Source organism: Dunckerocampus dactyliophorus, chromosome 2 (genome assembly GCF_027744805.1).
Source record: "Dunckerocampus dactyliophorus isolate RoL2022-P2 chromosome 2, RoL_Ddac_1.1, whole genome shotgun sequence".
Taxonomy (NCBI): Eukaryota; Metazoa; Chordata; class Actinopteri; order Syngnathiformes; family Syngnathidae; genus Dunckerocampus; species Dunckerocampus dactyliophorus.
This window is the reverse complement of record NC_072820.1, coordinates 7,235,325-7,261,727: the sequence shown is the minus strand read 5'-3', so window position 1 is coordinate 7,261,727 and position 26,403 is coordinate 7,235,325. Positions and strand designations below refer to the sequence as shown.

The window sequence follows — 26,403 nt, the reverse complement described above, 5'->3', positions numbered from 1 at the left end:
TAAAATCACTTCAAAACTTGTGTGCTCCATATTGACATGACATAGAAACGTGATCTGGTCGTGTTCTTGTATTAACAGGCCCTGAGTGAGTGATGCTCGCAAACAGGTCCAGGTCTCACCTGGCCAGCATGAGGTTGGCATTGGGGTTGTTGGTCCCAGGTCCCGTAGGGCTCCATTTGATGGTGTAGATTTCTTTACTGTGCGCCTGAAGGTCGTGGACGCACATGTCCTGTTTCATGCTCCATATCTACAAAGGGGGTCGCATGATAAGACTAGTCGGTTAATGCCAAGCACACACCTCTGCATGTCTTATTTGTCAAAAAGGACTGACCTTTAGGGTCATGTCGTCGGAACAGGAGGCCAGCAAGCTGCCAGTGGGGTCCCACTTGATAGCGTTGACCTCATTCTAAAGCAGGGGGAAATAAACAAAACATAGGAGGTGAAATGTAACGTACCGAACACAATAAAGGTGGTAATCTAGGAAATGGCCTGTGTGCTGCTTATCACGGTTACATTCTAAACATACACATCAAAAACAGAGGTTGCTCATATTAGTGTGAGGCTAATGTATGTAGCGCGTGTGTGTGCTTTCCTTTCCTCCAGTGGGAACACTGCCTTCACTTACCGTGTGCCCCTGGAACGTCTTGACAGGTCGGTCCTGACCCAGTTTGCAGACATGGATGCACATGTCTGTGCTGCAGGAGGCAAACGTGTTGTTACTCTGCCAGTCTACGTCCAAAGCAGGCGCTGTAGGGAGGCACAGAAAAATGTGCAAAATGAGTTTATGACAGGGAAAGGGTAACTCTCGTTATGATTGATGTATGAGATGCCCAAATTCTTGTCACTCACTCACCTGAGTGGAAAGGAAACTGCTGCTTTGCTTCTCCTGTGTGGGCGTCCCAAATAATTGTGGTCTGCGTGAAAGAGACAATTTGTATTGTCAATGCTAACCATGCTTCCCTCTCAGGAAAACACTTTAACAACACTGCTGGACCATACGCGGGTTACGCTGCAAGCTAATGCTAAAATCCTTTAAATTCAACTACCCCAAAGGATAAGGCAAGGATGGGTTTTTAGCCTTATTGGGTAAATATTTCAGGTATATTCAAGATATCAAAAGTGAGGAGATACCTGGAGCTTTGCTGGATTGACCATCCCACCACTTGGTAATCTCTTACTGAGGTTTTACAGACCTGGTGACTTATGTCATGCCATGTCCACACCAATACAGATATTTTAAAAGCGCCTGTTGTTGGCAAACGTAGGTTTTTGTCCTTAAAACTGAGCTTCAGAGTGGAGATTTTCTTTGTTGTTTGTGTGTGGATGGGTAAAACTGAGCTTTTTGGTTTATACCTCATGTTTTTGTAACTTATTTAACAACAGAACATGAAGTTATTGACTTACGGGTGTTTCGTTTTGTGTAGCGGTAAACTGGTGTGCGTCTGCTTTATAACATGCGCCAGATTAAAGAAAACATTCATGATGTTCCTTGGCTCCGTGCAAGCGAGTTAATTTTAAAAGACGATGAATATGTTGTTATACTTTTAATATCAGTGTATTTAAAAACAGATGCGTTATAAAACAGTGCGCATTATAGTTAACCGCTACAAACAAGGGACGACTGTACATAATTTTATTTAGAAATGTAATTACACTGTGGAAATGTCAAGTCATTCCTGGGAGTCTGCTAGCAAAAACCAAGAATATCTGGACCACCAAAGACTGTCCCAGCAGTATTTCCAAAAATAATAAGAACAATAATGAATTATTATTATAGTAAATGTACACTTGCAATGATTTTACCATCAGGCTGCAATACTGAATTGTGAATTCAAACAAAATGGTCAACAAAACGTTACACTGACAAACACTAGATGGCAGTGTTCATTAAGGTTCACACCAGGATGTGTGTCAATTAGATTTTTGGTCACTCAGACCCTCAGCAGTCTGTTATGTGAATGCTTGCCACTATGTGAACACCCTGTACTAAATACAGATAACAGCCAACAGAAAATGCTTGTCCTTCACCTACGTGCACTTGCATGTCACCACGATGGCATCGTTAAGGCCGTTAAACCCTACACCTTCTACACTTACCTTGTCTACCCCAGCGCTAAGGATGAAATTTCCTTTCTTATTCCACTTGAGTGCAAATATGGGGCCTTTGTGCTGACCCAAAGTACTGGCCAGGTTACCTGTAAACAAGGCAAGATGAAGGGCTAAATTCAATACAGGTACAACATTGAAGCTGAGAGGTTTACCGTCTTTTGTCCATATTCTCGCAAAGCCATCATATGAGCCTGTTGCTAGGAGCGTGCCCTCACTCTGAAAGACAACATATTTTTCATCGTTGAAATGGGAGAGACTACACCGACATTTCTCTGCACGGAAGGAATGCGTTTGGCAGAAACAGCCATCACAGGCATGTGTGTTCAGTCAAACCAACGCTTAGGATCATACTGTTGCATTTAACACACACTCACATTCCAGTCTAGTGAGGTGACGTCTTTGTTGCTGGGTACGTCCTGGCCACCTTCCCGTATGCAGTGCCTCAGAACCAGCTGCGTGGACCCACTCGAGCTGTTCTCACTCAGGTTCCAGATTCGAGCGGTCGAGTCTCCAGACCTATCAGCGGAAAAAAATATATATTATTGTTATATTATAAAATTTTATTCAGAAGATGCCCTTTGGACGCGCGCTGACCTAGTGGTTAACATGTTTGCCTCACAATGAGGAGGATTTGAGTTCGAATCTCTGGTGTTTGCATGATCTCCCTGTTTGTGCTGGTTTACTCCAAGTACTCTGGTTTCCTCCCACAGCCCCAAAACTGGGCTAATTGGAGTCAGTTCCCCATAGGTGTGAATGTGAGTGTGAATGGTGGTTAGTTCAATTGGATGGATGGAAGATGTCCTTTGTAGAAGAATGCCATATTTTGATGAAAACGCAATTATTCAAAAAGCACCGGCACACACATTGTACAGCATGAGTTGACAAATTGTTCATGAGTCTTTAAAAAGAGTATTTGAACTCTGACCCTATGGAGTGCTTCCCCTACCATTATATAAGGAGGGCGCCACTTCTAATGCACCACCAGCCCACCAAGGAGGCCATGTTAATTACAATGGTATGTTTTATATGTCGCCAGATCACAGCAGAAGTAATTTAAGGAAACCTTCCATACAGAACAGATGCATACCCCTGTTCTTTTACTAATCAAACTACATGGCCTTATCTAATTGATATGACAGCATGCAACATGGATGTGCGCGTGTGTTTGTGTCTGTGTTCGTTACTGACCCAGATGCCAGCAGGTCGTTGACTGGATTCCAGGCACAGATAAAAACTTCAGATTCATGACCTCTGAGGACCATGGCTTTACTCTGGGGTATTTCTACATCCCGATCCACCTCCATCATCTCGGAATGGTGATCTACAAGAGGAAGAGATATTAAAACAGTTTATTTAAAAAAAAACAAAAAACAAAACACTGTTGTACTCTCTAGAGCAAGGGTCGACCCCCCGTTGATCACAATCTACCAGTCAATCTTTGGGACTTTTCACATCAATCTCAGTTGTCCATTATTATACGTTTATATTTAGTGCAGGCACTGTTAAGGGCAGACTTCATGTTTTTACGCCAGGCACCCTCTTCCGGCCTGTTTGGAGACACGAGGCGAGGAGAACAGACACTCGTGTACATGGCAATATATTGAGGCTGACAAAATTATCAACTTCATTATCATTTATTGTATCATTAATTCAATTATTATTGCCCCAAGCCTAGTGCCCAAGAGAATTTTTTTTCTGATCGAGAAATCTTGTCACATTTTAATCTTGCATGATTGTGACACGAGATCTTGTGACACACCTACATATATTACTATTATGTTTTACATATTTGTATTTTAAGACATTATTTTTGGTTTTTATTTATTGACAAAAATAATTAATATATAAATATAATTATTTTTTATGTAATTTGTAATTATTATGATATTTATTTGCATATTGACTGGGCTGTTTCTTAAAAACTACAATATATTTTTTCTTAAAAATATTTTTGCAGCATTCCTGGTCTAGAGAGTCTTGTCTGAAGGAAATATTGTCTTGTCTTGCTTAAAGCCATTTTGCAATGAATGCAGCTTTTGCTTCTTTTTCCAGCACAACTGAATACTAACAATCTTGGACACCAGCGCATAAAACAGGACTTTTAAGTAACCTGCCATGGATTAGTTTCAAAACAAGCTCCAAATCTAATATTGAATCAATTTGTTGAAAGTAAACTACACTAATTTTGAAAGCAAATGCGGGCTTAATCCAGTTCAAACCAAAAGAAAGGGATGCTATACTCTGTTCAGTTCATTTTCGGTACAGAAAGCGCATAAAATACAACATAAAACTGCTCAGCTTTTGTACAGTTTAATCATTTTAAAGGGGACGTATTACACTTTTCCTCTTTTCTGACCTACAAATGTTACAATGTTCTATTCTTCTGTTAAACGAGGCCAATGTTTGCGCATTTGCAAGTGAGCCCTGAAAACGGCTTTGGATGTCTCTGCACACTGTGTTTCACAGGTTTTTTTTAAACACAGAGTTCCACTGACGTCAATGCAACCCAGACTTCCTTATATGGGCATGCCCGGCACCCCCGCTCTGCTTTGCTCTGTTCAACGGTGTTAGCACGTCGATCAGTGGCTCCGAGGAAATGTTTGTTGGGGTGTGCCTAAAGAGGCAAGCATCTGGCAGAAGTGGTTGGAGTTGCTGATTCCTGGCCAGCAAGAGAATAACATGCTCATCTGTCCCCGGCACTTCACACGGGACTGTTTTGTGAACATGGGCCAATACAAAGCTGGACTATCTGCCCAACTGTTGCTGAAGTCTGACACCTTTTCAACATTACTTGGTTGTGTTGAAGAGTCAGAAGAGAAAGCTTTACGTAACAATTTATCAAGTGTCCTAACTGTGTTTGTTTTGTGTAAGTAATCGGACAAAAGGGGTTCAGCAGCTGTCCGGAAGTCCTCGGGTGCGCTTGGGAGTGTGATCAATCACAGTGGAGTGGGCTCGGCAGGAGGTGTACCTGGATGAGGGCCGGGGGTGGGGTAAATTACACAGACCGTTTGGGCGAGAGGCAGGAAACACTGCAGAAAGAGGTGCAGAGTCTGGAAGATCTAGAAAGCTTTCTTTGCGGGTTATCATGTGTAGCTGCTCTACAGGAGTACGGAACTCATTACAAACGCCTGAAAATTTGTATAATAGGTCCCCTTTGAAAAATGCATAAATAAAATGAATTTTAAAAAATTTGCAAACTGTTGGCAGGTAATTCTCGTCAAAGGCTGGGCTGCACATTTCCACACCTCGCCTCTCACGGTGGTGCTAATGCACACTCCCTGGGCATGTGGAGATGCCACGCATGCCTGTATCTCCACCGCCGCTGCAAATGCGTCACCTTTCGCAGGCGCTTGTATTTAATTATCAAGTAAACGCATGACGCAAGAAACAGTTCCTCAGTTTCAGTGTGGCCCACACAGGCATTCATAAAACCATGCACACATACAGTATACATGCATCATTACACCCCAGTACAAAGAGAAAACAATTCTAGAGTTGTAAAATGAGTAGTAGAAGTCTAATGAATCAGATGACAAAATTATGCACCAAATGCACATTTTTGTCTGTTCAAAATGAACCTTATTGTAATCCATTCTAACGTTAGACTGCCAATAAATGCTAAAATATGTGGAAAGTTGAAAAACATTCCAATTAAAGATAGCAAAGCAACCATAAACATGTCTGATTAAAACAATGATTTATAAATAATTAACTGCACTCACCAAATAAATTAATAGCCTCGTGAAAGATAATTTTAAAAAATACATCTCTTGTAAATTCAGCTTCACCTCATCAAACAAAACAAAACAAAACAAAACAAACATTGCTGTGTCTTCAAAAGACAGCTTGTTTATAACAGTAAAGATGCTTACTGGCTAAGGCATGGGATCCATTTTCCTCCCCATTGGCTGCACCTTCCCCGTTCTTAGTGCCTCCCTGGGGGCCAGTGCTACTGCCACTGCCTGCTGCCGCCTGCTGTTGCTGCTGGGCCAACTTGTCTCTGTAGGCCTGCTGCCTGGTTTGCACAACATCTGGCATCACTGCATCAATCAGCGACAGCGACTCAATGGGACGGCCATCAAATAAGGTTCCATCCTAAAAACAAAAAGGAAAATAAATAGAGAAATGTGCTAATAATTGCTATAGCGTAACAACAGAAGTATAAAAATAAGCAAATTATTATTTGATTTGATTTAAGGTGGTGACTGACTTCGTTGATGCTAACTTCAGCCTCCACGTACTGCAGGCCCTTCTGTATGATGGAGATGAGGGCAGCAGGGGGCACCAGGGCTCCATTGATGTTGGATTGGCTGATGTGGCTCTCTATGCCAAAGGTGAATGCTGAGTGTGAGAAGCCTGGAAAGTGAACATGTTGAATGTTGTAAATGAAGAAGCACAACAGCAAAATGTCATATTTCTTCAGATGAAAATGATGAATAAAATAACCACATTTCTAATTACACTATGCCCACATGTGCATGCTTTTAGTTTTTTCCTACTCAAGGATTTGAAAATAAGCACATTCAGACTGAAGAGCATGCCAGAGCATGATAAAGTCTTCCAAGATTGCAATTTTCTAGAAAGTCCATTTTCTGTTCGCAGTTTGCATGTGGACCAAAGGCATAAAAAAACATTTGAAGTTCAGGTGGACAAGGTACAGTCGTCCCTCGCTAGATTGCGGTGCTCTATCACTCTCACAGATTTTCAAAAATGTATTAATAAATGACCGCCGTTTCATGGGTGACTACGTCCTATTATTGCGTGTGGAAGTGGTATGTTTTGCCTGCTTATTTTGTCCTTCTTCCTCACCCAGTTTCAAAACCCATTCTTACATTTAGGATAAATAAATTGGAGGCTAACCAGTTAGCTCGGTATGCAGTATTGCTAGGTTTAAACTGGGGGCCGTCACTTGTCACTTCAGAGAAGCCATAGCCTGCGCACATGCGGTCTGCAATGTGATGTAAACAAAGTTAGCAGTTAGCACAATGTATGGCAGATGCATGTCAGACTGGCATGAATATGTCAATCAAGTGGCAAAAGTCGGGATGGATGTTTTTTTTTTTTTGTTTTAATGCCATGCACCATCGTGCCACATTACGTTTGAGATAATACAACAAGGAACTTTCAGAATGCTAACGGTGAGTTATTATGCCTTATTTTTGCTTATAATGTCTACTATATTAGGCAATACCAGTATAAAGGTGACTACAGGGGTTTTATTTTATGTTTACATGGCTGTAATAAGGTAGCCTAATAGGTAGGTAATAGGTCAAACAGGTTTTCTATGCTCTAACTAGAAAAATATTGAATCCACTTTGTGGAAATTCACTTCTCGAGGTCGCGTTTGGAACCAATTAACCGCGACAAACAAGGGGTGACTGTATTAGTAAATTAAACTTAAAGCATATTTTAGGAGACCTACCAGACTCTTGCAGGTATCTGTAAACCAGGAAATTAACCTCATCACTGCTTATGCTCATTTTTAGTCCCGGTCATTAAACCATTTGGTCAGCACACTAGAGGAGCCTGGGAAAAGAAAATCAAAGTATTAGTTGGTGTTTTTTTTTTTTTTTTTTTTGCTTTAAATTTTCCACACACTGTAAAAATACACTCAGGATGACATTACACAGAACAAATACTTAGGGGGGTGTTTAAAAAAACAACCAAAAAAAAAAAAAACAACAACAACCAAAAAAACCACCCTCCTTGACCCCAGTACCTTGCACTTTCAAAACGTAACAGAAGAACATAAACACGCCTCCATGTGAGGACTACATTTATTTTTGTTCACTTGTGGTGGAGGGAAAAGCCTCCTGGCTGGAGGCAGGGAACCAGTTTCCACTCATTAATCTGTAACCGGAAATAATTAGTAGTCATCTTCATGAAGCATTTTGAAACAAGGCTGGAATAGATGGGCTTTGAAGCACAGTAATAACAGATCTCGGTGCTTAACATTCGGAGCTCCATACTCCTCATTGCTTAAATGTAGAACGTTTAAATGTGAAAATAAACATGGGGTCCGGACTTGGGCCAGAACATTCTAGGTTACATCATGGTAGCCTACTGGAAAGCTGGGAGGAATGGACTAGTATTAGAGGGTGTAAACCAGGGGTAAGGAACTTCAAAATGTGTGTGCTGTAACAAACCTTTGTGTTATTAACGCCTTGATGAGGACACAATATTAAAATGTAGGGCCCGACAAAATCATTTTTTTTCTTTCCAAATTTGCAAACCTTTTAAATTCTACTTTTTTTGTGTACTTTTTACACTTATTTTACTAACAAAGTGGGTACTTCTGACAGTACAGAGAATGTCAGTTAATTAATTGCAAAAATCCTTCCATTTATTGATGCAATACATCATTGGACAATTTTGCCCAGTATTTCAGAAACAGATTTGTTTTTTTTGTTTTGTTTTTTTACACAATTCGACAGTATGTGGCAAATAGTGCTGTTATTGTGAAGTCCAGAAGTGTGTTGTGTGTGTTGAGAATGTCTGTTGACGGTTAAGACGAGCTGGGAGCAAGAATACATGTACCCCTCGTACTTATTTTACTCAGAATTCGCACGACGTCAGTGGGCATCATAAAACGCTCATCGCGTTAACAAGCAGTAAACCAACACGGTGTAAACACACTCATACAGCCTGAGTCACACAAACGCAGCCGCACGAGCATGCTTTACTAAACTAAGCTAACCCAGCTAGCTTCCATTCACGCTCCATAAGAGAGGGGTTTAAAAGTTTTTTCGCTAACTTTTGCCGGTGTTTCAGGTCGCCATTTTGACATGTTTATTTTGGGAGGGGGTGAACTAGTGTTTGTGATGAGATTCCGCCACAATTGAGCGGTCTGTCGGGGAAATACTTGCTCACACAGATGTTCCTGTTCTACAATGACAGCATTTCATTCACATTACACATTGTTAATTTCCGCGTTTAACAGTAGTAGTCTTTTAGTTCCGTTTTTATTGGCCAATTTCATGATTCCGTTAACACAGAAATCATAGGGCCCTACTTACTGTAACAAAAATGAACCAAATCGTGACCTTAAAACCAAAGTTCGTACCAAATCGTGATTATGCCGTATCGTAACAGCGTTACACCCCTACACATTAAGGCCTTAGGCCTGGGCGATAAACCGAAAATTTACCATTATAGAAATTTACCACGATAACCAACGAGATTTTGCTCATGTCGGTAAATTGGGTCTTTTAATAAAAAAGAAAATGAAAGTATTTTTTGTCTGTTTTGACCGTGTGCACTAGTATGCTATGTTCATTCCCCTTTAAGACAAGGTACAGCGTGTGTAGTCATGTGACTCCACCCATCCAGCATGAACAAGAAGGGAAACAGACAATGAGGGAACGGTTGATGGTTCAAATGAAGAAGCGGGTGTACCGTGCCAGCATTTCACTAGCATATGCACCTAGAAATAGACTGGCAAGTAGAAAAATACAAAAGTGAGCACACGTGCGACCACATTTTTCAACCCTTTCATTCGCATTTTGCTCCTGAAATAATCCATACAAAGTGAATCAAACTAGAACAACATTTTGGTGCATCTGTATATAAATCTACTAATCTCCTACAACCTTTTTTCGGTTCACATCCGCAACTTGCGTTGGCATCTCAGTCGTACAAGCTGACGTAGCTAGCTTGCTATGTTATCAGTTGGATACTGGAGTGCTGCGGGAAAGATGACTGCTCTCTGTGATGTACTATACTGCTTTCCCACTCGTGCGCTAAAAATACTTTGATTTCGGCTCCGAATTATACAAAAAACTAATAACACAATTTCTTGAATTTAAATATACGGATTCTTAAAGCCCTTAAAAAAAACAAAAACCATGTACATCATGGCCTATTATGCAAAATTGACAATTCACAAATAAAGAACAAGAAAATAACATTATAAAAAGACGTATAGGAAACCATGATTAGTTTGCTGTTGATAACCACCCAAAGCACATTATGTAAATGGAGCGTTGTTGGCGCTTTTTGTTATTTTTTCAGAAGGCTTTATAGGCGGAATAGGTGCGTCCCATTACGTGCATTATATTTCATTGAAAGTAATGTGTGCCAGTTGGTCAATAAATCAACGAAAAGCAGTTCATTTGCATTGCCTGCAATCATTTTCAGATGGCAAAGATATATAGTGGTCGGGGATTTATTGTGCATTTATCGTCATCGAGGTAAAACTGCCCAATTTAACATGATATTATTGATTTGAGGTCATATCGCCCAGCCCTACTATGCAAAACCTGATATACATGTACAACATACATAAATACTCATATGTAAATACATTAAATCTCTGTGGAATTCACAATTCACATTGACTGCATACTGTCAGTTTGCCTAGCTTTCCAAGTTCTAGCTGGTTGTAACGGTCTTGTTTTTAGTAATTGGATATTGATCTCCTACCCCTCAAAAAAGGTGCTGTGCTTGCATCACAGGCTACCTTTGTGTGGCCACCTTTGTACTTCTTCTATGAAGAGGAGATTGGGTCTGGGATCATCGCTGTACAATGAAAACAGTGTATGTCACATTTAGTTTACCCCCCCAAACTCTTTTAAAGCTAAGTATGTCATACACACACACACACACACACACACACACACCACAAACGACTTATCAGACAGGTTCATGCTTTTACAGCCATCATATGTTGTTGAAGTCCACCTGATATTCATTTTTGAAGCAGACACTTATTACTTCCTCGTCAAGATCAATCAATGTTTCCCATACATTAATTTATGTGTGGAGGCCCTCAACTAATTAATTTGAGTCAACACAAATGGGTTTGGCACTGTGTATGGATTGTAACTCCGCTCCAAATTGTCAGCATTAAAAGTGAAGACAGGAAGTATGTCTTGTGTCACGCATTTCCTCGGTAATCAAATACAAGTGTCCCGAAAGGCTACCGTAAGTACATGGTGTGGGAGCGGACCTCGTGAAAAGCAACGTTATAGTGCTATGGTACATACATCAATCAGGGTTGTCCAAAGTGTGGCCCGGGGGCCATTTACAGAATTGTTTGTTTTACTATGGGCCCGTGGCACAGTGTAGAAATAAAATAAATACCAAAAAATTTGAAAAGTGGAGCAAAACAGGCACAATGTAATGAGAAAAGGCTGAAATGTTGATACTTAATAACACAAAGCCTTGTCTTTAAATATATGTATAACTTTTAGCCTTTTAAAATTACATGCGCATGAGTCATAGACAATTATGCAAATTAGGTGTACATCATCTAGAACCTCCCAGGCAACCCACCGCCACAAATAGATTACAAGTCTGTGGGAAACACAGAGTATGCGTCATAATTTCATAGCTATCTTAATTTAGCTACACACCTTCATACATGAAATCAGAAATATGTCTTTACTTGACGAGCATGTTGGCCACACAGACAGGAGATCGGGAACAGGGGTTCGGATCTCCGCTTGGGCATCTCTCCGTGCGTGCATGGGTTTTCTCCGGGTACTCCGGTTTCCTCCCACATGCCAAGGTTAATTGGATGCTCTAAATTGTCCATAGGTATGAATGTGAGTGTGAATGGTTGTTTGTCTAATATGTGCCCTGTGATTGCCTGGCGACCAGCCCAGGGTGTACCCCGCCTCTCGCCCAAAGTCAGCTGGGATAGGCTCCAGCATACACCTGTGACCCTAATGAGGATAAGTGGCATAGAAAATGAAAGGATGGACATTTAAAGAAATCCAAAAGACACTTATTTTTCTTTCTAAATGTGATTATTCTGTCTGAAGTTTGTTTGAAGTGCGTGCAGTTGAAGTTACCTAATTTTTTGTTGCCAAACCCCATTGAAAATGAATTTCTGCTCAGCACCTTGACTTCGGATTTCAATGTAATTAAGTAAATAATCAAATATGTAATAATATCATGGTAATTACACATTTATATGGTTTCATAGTTGCAAGCATCCCTCTGAGGGCAACCATGACAGCAATGTGGCCAACGGCGAAAACAACTTTGATGCCCCTGCCCTACGGTTTATTAGTAAAGTTAGTCTTTACAGTCTCTTTAACCACATGAAGATGAATCCCTTAAAATTGAGAACCTCAACTGCAAACTTCATTTGAAAATTAACAGGTTCTTTGTAAACAAAGACAAAGTTCCCATTTTTGGGAATAAAGTGACAACTTCACCAAAATTCACTTTAAAAATAAGAGCTTTTTCTATCATTTTGAACAAAGATGAAATAATAAAGTGCATAACTTTCACATTTTGTAAAATAAAGCTTGGGAAAAAAAATGTACCCATGAGGCAAAAACACAAGCTCTAATAATTGTTATTTGCATGCTATGTCTCTTGAAAAAACACTTGTACAAAGAAAATGAAATGTTATTAACATAACTAAACAGCAATAATGAGAGGGTGAGGTAATGTCATCTTAAGTTGTTTCAGTAAGTTACACTGTTGCAGTCAGTTTGAGTCACGCATTATATTTGCTGAAGTAACATTAAGTTTTTCGCAAAGAACACAAGCCTGTCTACAACATGTGGCTTGAGGGATGCCCCGTGCCACGTCACAACATATCCTCCAACACTACGCTGCCTCTGTGATGGGGCGCTCGTTGCAGGGATTAAGTAGTCATTTTTGGCTAGCTTGGTTAGTTCTTACGCCAAATCAGTCTGCATGAATACATGCTTGTATGTGTCTTTCATCCTTTCTTTGCACTATTTGGCAAAGTCTGAGCTCCATAGCCAAGTTGCCGGGCTACAATGGTGATGGTGTCCGCTCAGAAGAACCAGGGCGGAGAGGGGCCAGGGACACCTCGCTGTCCACCTCTGAGCCAACATGTGGTGGCAGTACAGTGGGGTTGGCTGAGGTGCAACGAGCAACAACACAATCTTGTCACAAGTTCTATTATGTACTGCAGACTTTTATCCCCTTGTATATGTTACTTTTCAAGTTTGTTTTCATGCAACACTGTAGGCTTTGTAACTTTGGTGGTATATTTATGGTGGTATAATTATTGAATAATTGGGCACTTATACAGTTGGAACATTTAGATGTGATTTTACATGACTTCTAGTTACGAATGCGCCTATTTGCCCCGTCACCTCTTTGAGCCGGTGACTACAACAACCGGATGTGACGTCATGCGAGGTCTTTTCCACTTGGCCTCTGTCGTGCCACATGTGACACCACGTGAAAATGAAGTCGCTAACGTTACCTGCTTTGGGGTGGTGGTTGTGTTTCCCCGGTCTTTCGTTTTCGTGTGCATCCCACAAGCCAACACACTGGTCTCACGCTGGCGTGTGGTTCGTCTCCAGGTGTTGGTGTAAGTTTGTTGTGCTGATAATAGACACTGCGGGAGTGTTTTGCTGTTCGTCCGAAATACGAAGCTGTACCAATTACACACGACTCTTGCCCTTTTGAGCAAGGAAATTCTTCGATTTGACGATTTTCTTTCTTTTTAAAAATCTACATAAAAATCCAGTTACGATTACATATCGAATAATCATGCAGGCGTAATGTTAATTATTCAATTGGATATCGTTGCGCGTCGTCGGTTGTCTCCACAAAACACAAGGTGAGGGTGTGATTGGTCTAAAGCCGAGGTCAGCATGTTGAAAGCTAGTTCTTGCAGTAGCGGTGTTATTAGCGCCTTGGGTACATACCTTTAACAGGACGAGCAGGAGAGTACAAATAATTTGTGTTAATAAAGTCTAATTCATCATAAAAGTGACCTAACAAGTACTGTATGTTTTTGGACATGTGGGAGGAAGCTGGAGTACCTGGAGAAAATCCACACACACACGAGGAGAACATGAAAACGCCACACAGAGATGCCCAACGGCAATTCGAACTCAATCTCCTGACTGTGCGGCCAACATGCTAACCAACAAAAAACAAAAAAAGGATGAAGACGCCCCACAGTGGAGGATGCAGTGACTACAAAGAAGATTAATTCAAGCTTAAGCTTTCAAAACATGGCATGTGGTATAAGAAAGGTCATTTAATGTGGAAAAAATATTGAATGGCACTTTTCTGTTGAGTTCAGAGTACGGATGGGCATATGGATGTCCCTCATTTATAGTGGTTAATTGGTTTCAGACCCGACCGCAATAAATGAATTTCCCTGATGTAGGAGTCAATGTTAATGGATTATTTTTGTTGTTAGAGCATAGAAAGCATGTTTATGTAAACACAGTTTTTAGATTATAGCCCTGTAGACATGAAATAACATGCCTATAGTCACCTTTACACTCCCCTTATTCATTGATTACAACACATGGTGCAACTTTTATGCTGCAGGGACTCGAGACACCCGCTAGCCAGCAAGCTAACCAGTTAGCCTCAAATTTCTTCTAAACTTAAGCAAAAATTTACCATTTCCACATGGAACAGGAGGAGAACTTTTTCACACTATTATGTCAGACATGCCATGGCTGACTTCACGCAGTGTTAAGGTAATGTAATGTAAGATAATGTCGCAATGTTTGTGTCATTACTGCCGCCTAGTGACCAGAATACTACACATCACATGTATCAATATGTTATAGCGAGGGAGAAATAAACTGCGATATTGTGAGGGACTACTGTAATAATCGACTGAATGGAGTGCACTACTTGGCTGCAACCAACAGAGACTCTGTTGACTTAGTCTCAACTACTGGCCTAAAGAACAACAAAAAGCCATGAGCAAATGGAAGTTACACAATATACTGTAAATGCAAACCTTTGATATTGGGCAAAGTCATTCTGAATGATAAACATCAAAGATATTCTAAATTATACAATACATTTCAGATGTATAATTTCAGATAAATTACAATGTTCTTCAAAAAGTCTGACCTGCTGATTCCGATTTTGGCTGCTAACGATTTTTATTAATTTTTTTTAAATAACTGGCAGCATACACCTTTAAAATTCCAATTTTATTTTGTTAAAAAACTGTGAACAATACCTGTGAAACAATACAAACTTGTTGTTTTAACTACATACGAGGTAGTTCTCTCAAACATAAATGAAAGGTTTTGAAAATCGCTGTCCAAAATACTAAATTATATCAGTTGTAGTTTAGTTTAAAGTTTATTTCAAACACGCATACAAGGTTACACTGGAGTACATCTTATATTTACAGTTCTGTAATTGAACATGCCTGAAAAGGAGTAGAAAGAAGCAGAGCCTGTTTAATCTTACCCCCTTCCCATATCACAGCAAGCAATTGTTTTACATTTTAAAAAACACGCTTAAATAGGTTACATTGCAGACCTGAGTTGAGCCTCTTACCAAAAATAAAAGTGCATAGCGGCCGAAAATGGCTGATCATTCAATGCCATGAATTCCATTTTCCTCATAGTAGTGTAAGCTATTTTTTATTTTGTAAACGGGTGTGATGCACAGCACTCTTATTTTGAAGGCCTGAAGTGTGTTGTGTGCGTTGAGAAGGTCTCGCCTGCTCAATCCATGCATGCTTAAACTTTAATGACTTATGCAATCTGATATCTCACGTACGGAAATTTTGTCAAAGGCCCATCTTCTTTTTGAGGCCATTGGCTTAGATAGTATTGTGAGATTTTGGAATAAACAACCTGAAAGCATAGATCCATCCAGTAATGTATCAATAATTCAGGCTGGTAGTTGTATAATCAGGTGATGCATATTTTCTAGTCAGACTGTGTTCCTTCCTTATAAATTGCATTTGTGATAATATCTCAATTAATAAAACAAGATGTTGTAAATGTGTGTTCAGATGATGCACATGCAGCGTAGTAGATCATCCTGCAGCATTAGCTTCTCTTGGCCAATCGCGGGTTTCATTGCCAACTTAATATACGGTGCCTTTTATCAAAATGACCAAGCCTGGGTTCACAGCATCGATAAATATGCGTTACAAACAGTACAGTATGCCCTCCCGGACATATTGTGCTCAGAATGCCATAGCAGAGCTGCGCAAAAAGTGTAAAGATTGCTCGCAACAGAGCTGAAAAAAGTGTAGCGTGTGCACATACTGTAGTGCCCTGACAGAAATAGAAATGTTTGTTTTAGAAGGTTTGTTGACAAACTGTAAACCTTCACCTAAACAGCACAGAACTCAGACTGATTAAGAGATGCGTTCACTGTCCTGTCCATGTCCACAAAACACAGCAGCGCACTTCCTTGTTCCCACCAATCGCAAGTCAGTCACACCCAGTCATGCCTAAGGTGACTTCGCAACACCAACCTGAATATTGACCATTAACTGTAACTGCTAACAACAAATTCATTGATTTTCTATGCTGCTTAATCCTCACCAGGGGGATGCTGGAGCCCAGCCTACCCTGGGCAACAGGCGGGGTACACCCTGGACTGGTCGCCAGTTAATCGCAGGCCACAAATAAACAACCACTCACACTCACATTCATACCTATGGACAATTTAGAGTCACCAATTAACCTAACATGCATGTTTTTGGACATGTGGGAGGAAGCTGGAGTACCGGAGAAAATTAACGCACACACGAGGAGAACATGAAAACTCCACACAGAAATGCCCAACGGCGATTCAAACTGTGGCCAACATGCTCACCACTTAGTCACTGTGCGGCCCAACCCAGTCTGTTACAGTACAGCACCTTTTTGAGATTACTTAAATGACTTAAAGGTATGATAATTATCGGGCTGATGAGGTGAGCTTACCGATACTGAGCTATATAGGTGGGTAGGAAAGAGCAAATCAAGCGTTCCTTTTCTGCGACGTGCTGCAAACAGCGTCCTAACTTCCCTTGAGCTGACTTGTAAACAAACACGGCATTGATTATGTGATTAGGAAGACATTTCGCCAAATGCTCCGCTTTTCTTTCTTTCTTTCTTTTGGGAGAATGAATAGGACAAGAATTTCATTGCATAGCAGAACTACCTGTTTTACTGTGCATATGACAATAAAACTCTTGAATCTTGAATCTTATTATTACACGATGAGGGGGGGGGAAAAAACATTGAGATTCAACACATCAAACTTTTATTAGCCACCTGAAACGCCAGCATCGCTATGGCGCCTGGGTCACGTAGCTTGTTCCTATCGCCGCTGCGTTTGAAAGGTGCAAACAGTTTGCCAAAGACGACCTCGGGTTAAAGCGACCTGTGATGTGGACAGACGACTGGACGCCCTAGCCCTCTACCATCGTTGAACATACCGGCTTTTGTCTGCCGTTGAAGCCATGTTTTGTTAAGAGTAGTTATGTCATGACATTTGGTAAGGGCAAATCTACGCGTACAATTTGTCAAATCCAACTTTGTTTGAGTTGTTCTAACCTTCAGGTGTGCACAAAATCAAAATTTTCATCAACGAAAATAAAAAGTTATTGTATCGGTTTGGAAAAAAATAAAACTCGCTATTTAATTATTTGCCCTAATTGTTCAGCTCTTCATTTAACGCTTCAGCAAACATGAATGCAGACAATGTCTGCACCTACGTGACCACAGTATACCATCTTCTCACACTACTTCCAGCAGGATAATGCACCATGTCAAGCAACTCAGATCCTCTTGAACTTGTTTCTTGAATAGGAAAATGACTTCACTGTACTCGAATGGTTTCCACTGTCACCACATCTCAATCAAGTAGAGCACACATTTAGGAAGTGGTGGAATTGGTTACTGGAAATACATTTATTGGTTTGGTAGGCGCATTTATGCTTATTGTTACAGTTTCTGAGCTGTATATTTAGTCTATGATCACACTGCAGGTCAATTCCGATTTTTTTGCTCATATGTGAAATGTATCTGATTTTTTCATGTCAGTGTGAACAGCACAATTCTGATTTTTTTTTTATGCAACGCAGGCCTCATTTGTATGCGGACATAAATCCGATATCAACGGTGAGGTCACATATGTTTGGCCTTTACATCATCGGAAGACGTGTAATGCCGTGCTTACCGAGACTTTAAAAAGGTACTCACGGATGTAGGCAGTCATCGAAAGGCTTGGTTTATTTTGCAAAACTTGGATAAAAAGATACTCACCGATATTGGCAAAAGTTTTTCTTCTGATCCGAAATTTTTTTTTTCTAAAAAGGTGTTAGCGAAGCAGTTCTCGTCAATGTCTCACCTCTCCTGCCCCCCCCCCCCCCCCCCCCCCCCCCCCCCCCCCACACACACACACACACACACACCTTGAAACAGACGCGGCAGCAAGTTGTTTAGAATTGCCATAGCTAAAATTTTTGCCCTCTTCTTCTTAATCTCCTACACGGAATCATTTGGTTGAGAAAATATTGACTCCCGCTGCACAAAATCCTTGAATTTACCACAAATCATCTACCTCAATATACTTAAGGGTTTAAAATAAATCAATAAAATTACCATGACGTCTTATATTCTTTATGCTATGATTTGAAATACTGTACAGTACTTTTTTAATTTACCAGACACATTAGGTGAATTTGCACAGTGTCGCATCGGTCTCGCCGACACCAGCCTAAATTTTTACCCGGTATCAGATCGGAAATGAAATCAACGGTATCGCACATCACTAGCACACACTGCAGCAATCTTTACTTCCTTAAACACATGGAAATGCGAGTGATGTTGTGTTTTTGCGCATGCCAGTCACTTTCCAGATGCTTTGCGTTCACATTAACACGTCACATTTGTTTGGTAACGTGAATTACCACATTAAAAAATTGGATTTAAAAACAAAAAAATCTGAATTGTGCATCACACCCTGCAGTGTGAATGTAGCCAAAGAAGTCTATGTGGTTTAAGAAATGGTTACAAAAGATGCACTTTATTCTTTTCTTACTCACCCACGAGTTAAAATTGTGAGGAAGAGATATGTCTGGCTAGCCAATTAAGAGTTTTGAGCTCTTCTGCAAATTCTCCAAACAAGTAGAATAAACTGCACTGAACACCAGGAGCCTGTACCAAGAAGAAACCTTTACTTATCCTGGGCGGGTTTAGCAGCAGATGACTAATCACAAACAATGTACTGGCAGCAAAGAAGCTTACTTCACTCAGGAAGAACAATCTATGTTATTAACAAGAATATAAGCATATAAAACCTCAGCGTTTGCCCAAGGATGTTTTGAAGCTGTGGTGGTGGTCTGCATGGGAGGCCGACTGCCGCCGCTGTGTTGTGTTACTGCTGTGCCAGGAAACTTTTTTTTAAATACTGTATTTAAATTTACTGTCCGTAATAATGTCAACATTAAGGTCGTTTTCACTGGCTTGAACAACAACAATTAATTAACTTTAAATACCTTTGTCTCAGCCTTCTCTTTCTCTAAATTTAGAGGAAAAACAGATCAGCTCTTTATTTGACAAGAGCCAATCATGAGCTATGAAAAAAAACTCACGACAAGCTTGTCAACCCATTGGAAATTGCAGGAGCCAATTACTGAATATAACAGTGTGTCTCACAGTTTCATCTTACAAACAACATTAAACTCACCACACAGCAACTAACACTCAAACGCAATACCTCAGAAATATAAAAACATGCATCAATACCAGTTTTATATGAAAAAAACTTTATAAAGTGTTCCCATAAGGCATTGCGTCTGAGCAACGCATTCACTGGAAGAGAGCAGAGAAAGTCCCATTGGGACATGTTTTTTTGAATATACACCTTTTAAGTATTAAGTTGCTGTGTGATGAATTTTGTGCTGTTAGCAGGGCTTCCCCTAGAATTTCTGTAAGCTGTGGTGGTGGGCTGTATGGGAGAGCGGACTGCCGCCGCCGTGTCTTGCCGCCATTGCATCTGCATTTTTATGACAAATAGCAATTTTTTTATTACTTACTTACCAACTTATTTAACGTTTTTCAACAACCAGCAGTACATGAACCGAGAACATTGCAAAACTGTTGATTTAATGGCTAAATTGCTGAGAGCCCTTAAAGTGAAAGTCTAAAATGTAGAGCTTCCTTTTGTTACCTGACCTATTTAGTCCAATAGTATTATGTGACTTGTACAAAAGTACATTTTGTACTATTTGACACAAACCTAAATTTGTGTGTTTGTTTTAGAATACAAATACAAATACAAGGGAAATTAATTCAGTCCAAAATAACAAAACAATTTCAATATTTTTGTTATAGAAATCTGTCCTGTATGAACAGTATAAATTCAGGGTCCAGGGTTATGATAACACAGGTGTATCCAACTTGCAGCACTATTAAAAGTACTTTCACTAAAAGAAAGTAAAGATGAGCTATCTGTGCTTTTTGTGACTGCCAACATTTAAAAATGGCACTTTATTTACAAAGCACATTTCCACTCAGTGTGCTTTGTCCTTTGTCATTAAATACAGGAGTCATGTTTGAATAGAACACTTATAAAATACTAAGAGGCGAAGCAATTATTCTTTGGTAAACTACTGCTAGCTTACGGGATACCTGTTGGGAACCCCTGTGATAGCGTCGCTGTCTAAAGCTGCACACATTACGTGTTTCGGGTGCACAACTTCGACACCCCACTAGTGTTTTGAAGACAAGCCATAAGTATTACAATGATAACAAGAGAGCAAGATCGTTAAGTGACACTTTGTTGATGATTGATGTACCCCATGAACCTAATAGCCACTTGTAGCTAAAAAAACGAGCTAGCTAGATGCCACCAGCCAGGCATGTAAACAAAAATGCCAGAAAGTCAAATGATATTGAAATGTTAACGGTCACACACGGTGGCATAGATAGGCTTAAGCATGTGACAAGCTGTCGTCAATTGACTACACATTTAATTCTCCTGATAATAAGAAACAAAGTGAAAGTCAACACAAGATGCGTCGCGTATGTGGCCAGACATACGCAAGTGCCAGCAAGACAGACAGGCGATTCCAGTGCATGCTTATCAAAGTAAAGCACAGTGAAACATTTTTATGATATTTTGAATTGTTTAAGCTAATTGTGGTCAACATGTGCGCAAATAATAAGCTATATATATATACATACATACACACACATACATACATATATACACACACACCCCTTTTTACAATATATTACGTAAATTTGTTTTCAAGTAAAAAAAAAATAACACCCTCATATTTAAGGTGTGGTGGCTTTTATTGTGTAGTGGCGGGCCGCCACGATCAATTACATGAAGGGGAAACCCTGTGTCAGTAAAGTGTTCTTTGAAAGATGACACCGTGAGTCAGACTGTTACGTTGTTATACTGGTCTAGAGACACTGACCTCCACTGACGTCCAATGGGTTGATAAGCTCATTGTGAGTGCACTGATAGCTCGCGATTCGCTCCTGCCAAAGAAAGAGCCATCGTTTCTCGCGAGCGGCGCAATATTTAAATGATTAGAAGTAGTTCTGAAGTAAAGGAGATGTCGCGAGATTAGAATTTAACTGCACCGCTGAATAAGCCGCAAGGTTCAAAGTTTAAGAAAAAAGTAGGGGCTTATAAACCGGAATTTACGGTAGCTAAGATAAATAAAAATAAAATGAAGAAACGAGGCACAGAATTTCACTGTGGCTAAGGAGCTGACATGGCCGCAATAATGAGGGGCGATAAATGGAAGGGGTCTAAGATTAATTTCACCTTATTTACAGGAATAATGGACAATGGATAGTGGATAACGGACATGTGAAATAAAATAGTTGAACATACAAACTATTCTCTGCCCTTTTTATGGGCAGTTTAAGCGCATTGTTTCACGGTGTGTCACTGTAAACATACAAGCCCACAAGCTGGCAGAGATAAACCAGCTTCCTCATGAAAACATGGAGAAAATTGCCCAATCTCTGCACATCCTTGCTATACTAATACTATCTGTGCCAAATCGGCGTCGCTGATGTCCACAGGCTTGTCGATGAACGATGATGTCATTTTTCAGAGACAACTGACTGTTCAATAGGCGGGGCTTTTACAGGCTGTGATCTCATATTGGTCAGTGAGTACTACTGTTACCGACTCTGATCGTGTATCTCTGAAACCTTTCCGGCGTATTATCTACTATAGCGACGTGCTAAAGAAGCGAACCAGCACCGTGGTGTGGCATATCCCGACTTAATCCTCAAACATATAAGGGATAAGGAGAAATCCTGCTTCATAGTACCGGCCTCATATCTCTGCCACTCATCTTTCTACACTAAAATCATCAACTCTCAGCAAGCAACTTGTCAGTGCCACTCATTAAGTGTCAAAGTATGACTACAAATAAAGATTACACACAACCATCGAGTAAACTCTGAACAAGGCAGCGAGGCAGTATTACTTTTGCTAGAAGAACATGAAAAATAAAATAGTCTTAAAGCTGCTGTATGTCACAGAGAGCAGTTGCATAGAGGGCACGTGTCAAACATACAGGTACTGCAGCAGCCCTCTTCCCGCTCTGAGTACGCAAGCTACGCCCTACATAACAGCCGTACGCTGATTAGCTGTGTTTGTTGTTAGCCCATGATAGCTATTCGGCTAAGGTGAGCTACTACTAACATTAGCCATCATTGAATGTAGACCCTGACATAACAACGTCATCTGTGGACGCGCTATGAACACATGCATGAAGACGCAGCAGCGGCACGACACAGCGGCGGCAGTCCGCCCTCCAATGCAGCCCACCACCACAGCTTCAAAAAAACTCTAGGGGAAACCCTGGAGAGCAAACTGTATCAGACCTACAGCTACTTCTATGAATTTACAAATAAGTATGCAGGAAGCAAACGGGAATGAAAATTCTCACCCTTCAGAGAAAAAATATTTAGCTATCCGCAGCACATCTGTACGCATAATTTTATAGTACAAGTTAAGGACAAGTGAAAATCTATGACATGTTCGGATATTGACTTCAGAGGATGAAGCCTCTGAAGAAAACTGTCAGTTTTAATCAGGAGTGCAAATTACTTCCAGATTTAGCACCACCACAAGTGCTGTTGATCAAAGCAAATTGGCAGCAAGGGAATCAATGTCTGATACAATATCTACCCAAGTAAAATAAGAAAATATTGTTTTGCACTGGGGCGCATCACAAAACGAGCCTACTGTATATTCTCTCCATATTACTGTGTGATCAGTAAATGAGTTACATAAAATTCTGGATTATGTTGCTTGGAAACAGCAAGCATTTTCTGTTTGCATCCATCATTGATATGAACGGCTGATGCATTAATGCCGTGATAAAACTAGTTAAAAGCAAACATTTTATAAACGGTAAAATCTTGACTGAAAAAGACCAACATATCCAGGAACAACAGATGTGGGAATTTAGGTGCCAATATAACTATGAACTTGATTGTTTCCGTCACAGCCATTTGTGTGGTTACTATGATCTGACCACAACTGCAACCATCATCAACCCCCGTAGCAGCAACAAACAACTGTGCACACACGGCAGCTGCAGCCAACCTCGCTCGATGCAACTGTTGTCATGTTTCCACTGGAAACAATGGCGATGGCGGCAGATTGCATGTCAATGAATATCCAGCCGGTGCGTCCGCTCATGTTATGTACGGCCTATGATCGTATGTGTTGAATCATACAAACGAACGCTCTGCACTACGCACATCCAAGTCTCTCGTCTGGCAGATAAAACAGCAGATAAGGGCTCATTAAACGTAAAAAGATCTTACCCATGTGATCAAGATATCTTTAGGCGCGCATCATCGCTCTGTTGCCCTCAAGAATGCTCAACCCCCTGAAACAAAAAGAAAATAGCGGTCAGTCAACACTTACGGATGTAGCATTCACATTAATGAAAAATATTACACTTCATGGTGGAGTGCGCTACTTAGTCAGCTATCAGATGACCTGCTGCCATCTAAAGCACGTGTTAATATGTTTAAAATCTAGTTCAAGTGAGAAATGTGCATGCACAGTCAAGTGTTAACAGAACACGGAGTACTTCTGACAGCACTATGACAATGACTTCCCCTCAAATGGACACTGTAGCAGGGATGTGTCAGAGTGGCCGAGAAGACGTAAACAGGGAGGCGGAACACCAAACAATAACAAAATGGGTCAACAAAGTACAGTCAATTAGGGAGTATATAATACCAACCAACAATTAGGATATACACAGTGTGGTATGTGGACTGTAAAAAGATAAAAACAGACGGGACTTGACACCTACAGCTGGTATCATTAACAACTACATTAGCTAACTGTTGGCCTGTGGGGAAATATCCTCAACCGGTGCCATGCACCATTCTGGCCTTTTACTCCCAGATTCACAATTTAACGAGTCAACTGCGTCACTCGGGATTTTGTTTTCTGTTCCGCTTTCCTTGAGTAAAACTCACGTTGTACCTATACGCTCGTTGGCACTCTCCCTCGCTGAGTGTTAAAAGTTTTCGCACAAGTCACATGCGTGCAAAGCATGTCAGCATGCTAATTATCGCTGCTAGATTAACAAGATAGCATGGCGTGCTAGCCATTTACGGAAATACGTCGCCCATCCCCCCACAGTACAGTGGCGGTGAATGAGAAGAACACATTATACAGTGTTGACCGGCACGCTGTTTGGTGCACTTAGCCTGCCTCGATTTGTACAAACGAATGGTTCATAATGTATTCTAAGGAAACAAAACATTTAGAGTGTCCCGTTTGTCAGCCATAGTGTTGCATCCATACAGTCTTGCTAACAGCGGATGCATGACAAAAACGGAACAGTACCTCACTCATTTTAATGTTATAAACAATATGAATTATTATTTTGCCATCTACTCCGTAAATTTAAATACAAATAAAAAGGGGGCATGTTATTTATTTACGAACAACACGGGTTATGGTGTTTTTGTGGTGGCCGTGGCATTCGCCGCTCAATGCGGTTGCAATTTTGGTTAAACGAGCGTGGGGTCGTCAACGGTTAGCAACTAAGCTTATTCTGACACAATTGGAAGTGTTACTGATGCGTCACAATTGTTTACATTTCCCACCGAATACGCTACAATTAGCTTCTTTGCAATGGGATTAGAATAAGTACCGTGACACAGGCAGCTCGCTATCGTTCCAAGCTAACCTAGCCTAGCGCTAAAGCTGCTAACTAGCTCTGCTAACGCTAGCGCGCTAAACTAAGCGTGTTGCTATAATCTGGTACCTACTTGGGGTAAACCTTTCAAAAATAGACGGTATCTTCGACAGTTCTCGTGTACAAATCAGACCATGTCATGTGTGTTATCGATTGCAAAACATATTGTTTTGGCTAATATAATATCAATCGTTAGGTTAAAATATTAAAGCTAAAGCCAGGCGGTAAGAAGCCTGCAACGGTTTCAGACGTTCGACATTGTAGGCCGACCAGACAGGCAAAAATGAGCTGCCTGTAACTACTGTTATTTTCGCAGCGTCGCTCATTTCATTTTCGTACATGGTCGATTTACATTACACCTTATTTAATACGCGTTCCACACCGCTACACAAACGAGCATTAATAATCACACACGTACATATTGGCAATGGAGACGAGAAGACGGAAAGCGTAAATCGCTCCATCGACGACTAACCTATTTTCGAAAAGCACACCCCGTTGTTTGCCAACGTCGTTAAGTCCCCGTGCAGCTTTGAGGATGAGCTCCGGTTTCTTTTGACAGCTTCACGATGAAACGAAGTCACATATCCCCGCCGAGCCGACCGATGAGACGAAAATGAAAAATAGCAAGGCCTCTGGAAGTTTGTCCCGCAGCCAAGTACCAGTCATAACAACAGAGTCCGCGCCCATCCCCCACTACACCTCATTTTCGCCTGTGTGGTCACTACTAGCCAGGATTAATGACACCCCACCCCCTATCCTTTGCTCAGCCATTCACACTGGGAAAGTCAACAACAAGCTTACATCATCATTGCAATCTCTGTTCTACACTGATTTTTCACTAATACATCATCCATAATCACGTTCATTTATCCATTGTCTCAAACGATGATCTTGGTATTTTATTATTTTTAACACATTTCCTTTTTTCACCATTTATTAATTGTGCTTTTCTGTCAAAAATACTCCAGGATTTTATAATTATTATTTTTAATATTTTATGTAATACTGTATTTTAATTGACATTTATTTTTATTTATTTTATTTCATATAGTTTACTCCAAGTATTTATTTTATGTGTTATTTCTTCATTTTCCCTGAGCCTTGCACAAAATATATGCTGTCACCGCCCCGCTTATTAGTATTTTATTTTTTGAACTACCTTTCCTTCTTCTTTTCTTTCCTACATCACTGCATAAGCTATGCATCTGTTGCTGCACACTCTCTATTCTTTTGGTATAGCATGGTTTATTTGTTTCATGCTTAACAAGTTACATCACAACAGAGGAAAATCCACCATTTGCACAATTCAACATGTCCGGAATAGAGTAGGAAGAAGCAGATGTTATCTCCCACCCTTTTCCCATACCTTTTTA

The 26,403-nt window shown here is 40.5% G+C and overlaps 1 protein-coding gene across 3 annotated transcripts in view; it reads right to left on the bottom strand.

The window, feature by feature from the left end:
* Positions 1–25,729, bottom strand: part of LOC129176534 (F-box-like/WD repeat-containing protein TBL1XR1) — a 33,284-nt gene extending 7,555 nt beyond the window's left edge. The window contains exons 1-13 of one of the 3 annotated variants that reach the window (XM_054766654.1): positions 25,503–25,729; positions 23,631–23,695; positions 7,532–7,635; positions 6,320–6,465; positions 5,982–6,204; positions 3,298–3,430; positions 2,484–2,625; positions 2,262–2,325; positions 2,098–2,195; positions 854–914; positions 626–747; positions 332–406; positions 120–247 (exon numbers count right to left, since the gene is read on the bottom strand). In XM_054766654.1, coding sequence (XP_054622629.1) covers positions 120–247; positions 332–406; positions 626–747; positions 854–914; positions 2,098–2,195; positions 2,262–2,325; positions 2,484–2,625; positions 3,298–3,430; positions 5,982–6,204; positions 6,320–6,465; positions 7,532–7,589 — 1,250 coding nt within the window. In that variant the 5' untranslated portion in view covers positions 7,590–7,635; positions 23,631–23,695; positions 25,503–25,729. Of the gene's footprint in view, positions 1–119; positions 248–331; positions 407–625; positions 748–853; positions 915–2,097; positions 2,196–2,261; positions 2,326–2,483; positions 2,626–3,297; positions 3,431–5,981; positions 6,205–6,319; positions 6,466–7,531; positions 7,636–23,630; positions 23,696–25,100; positions 25,300–25,445; positions 25,465–25,502 lie in introns of those variants that run through there. The other 2 variants (XM_054766656.1, XM_054766655.1) reach the window with 2 other exon arrangements.
* Positions 25,730–26,403: the final 674 nt, after the last annotated feature.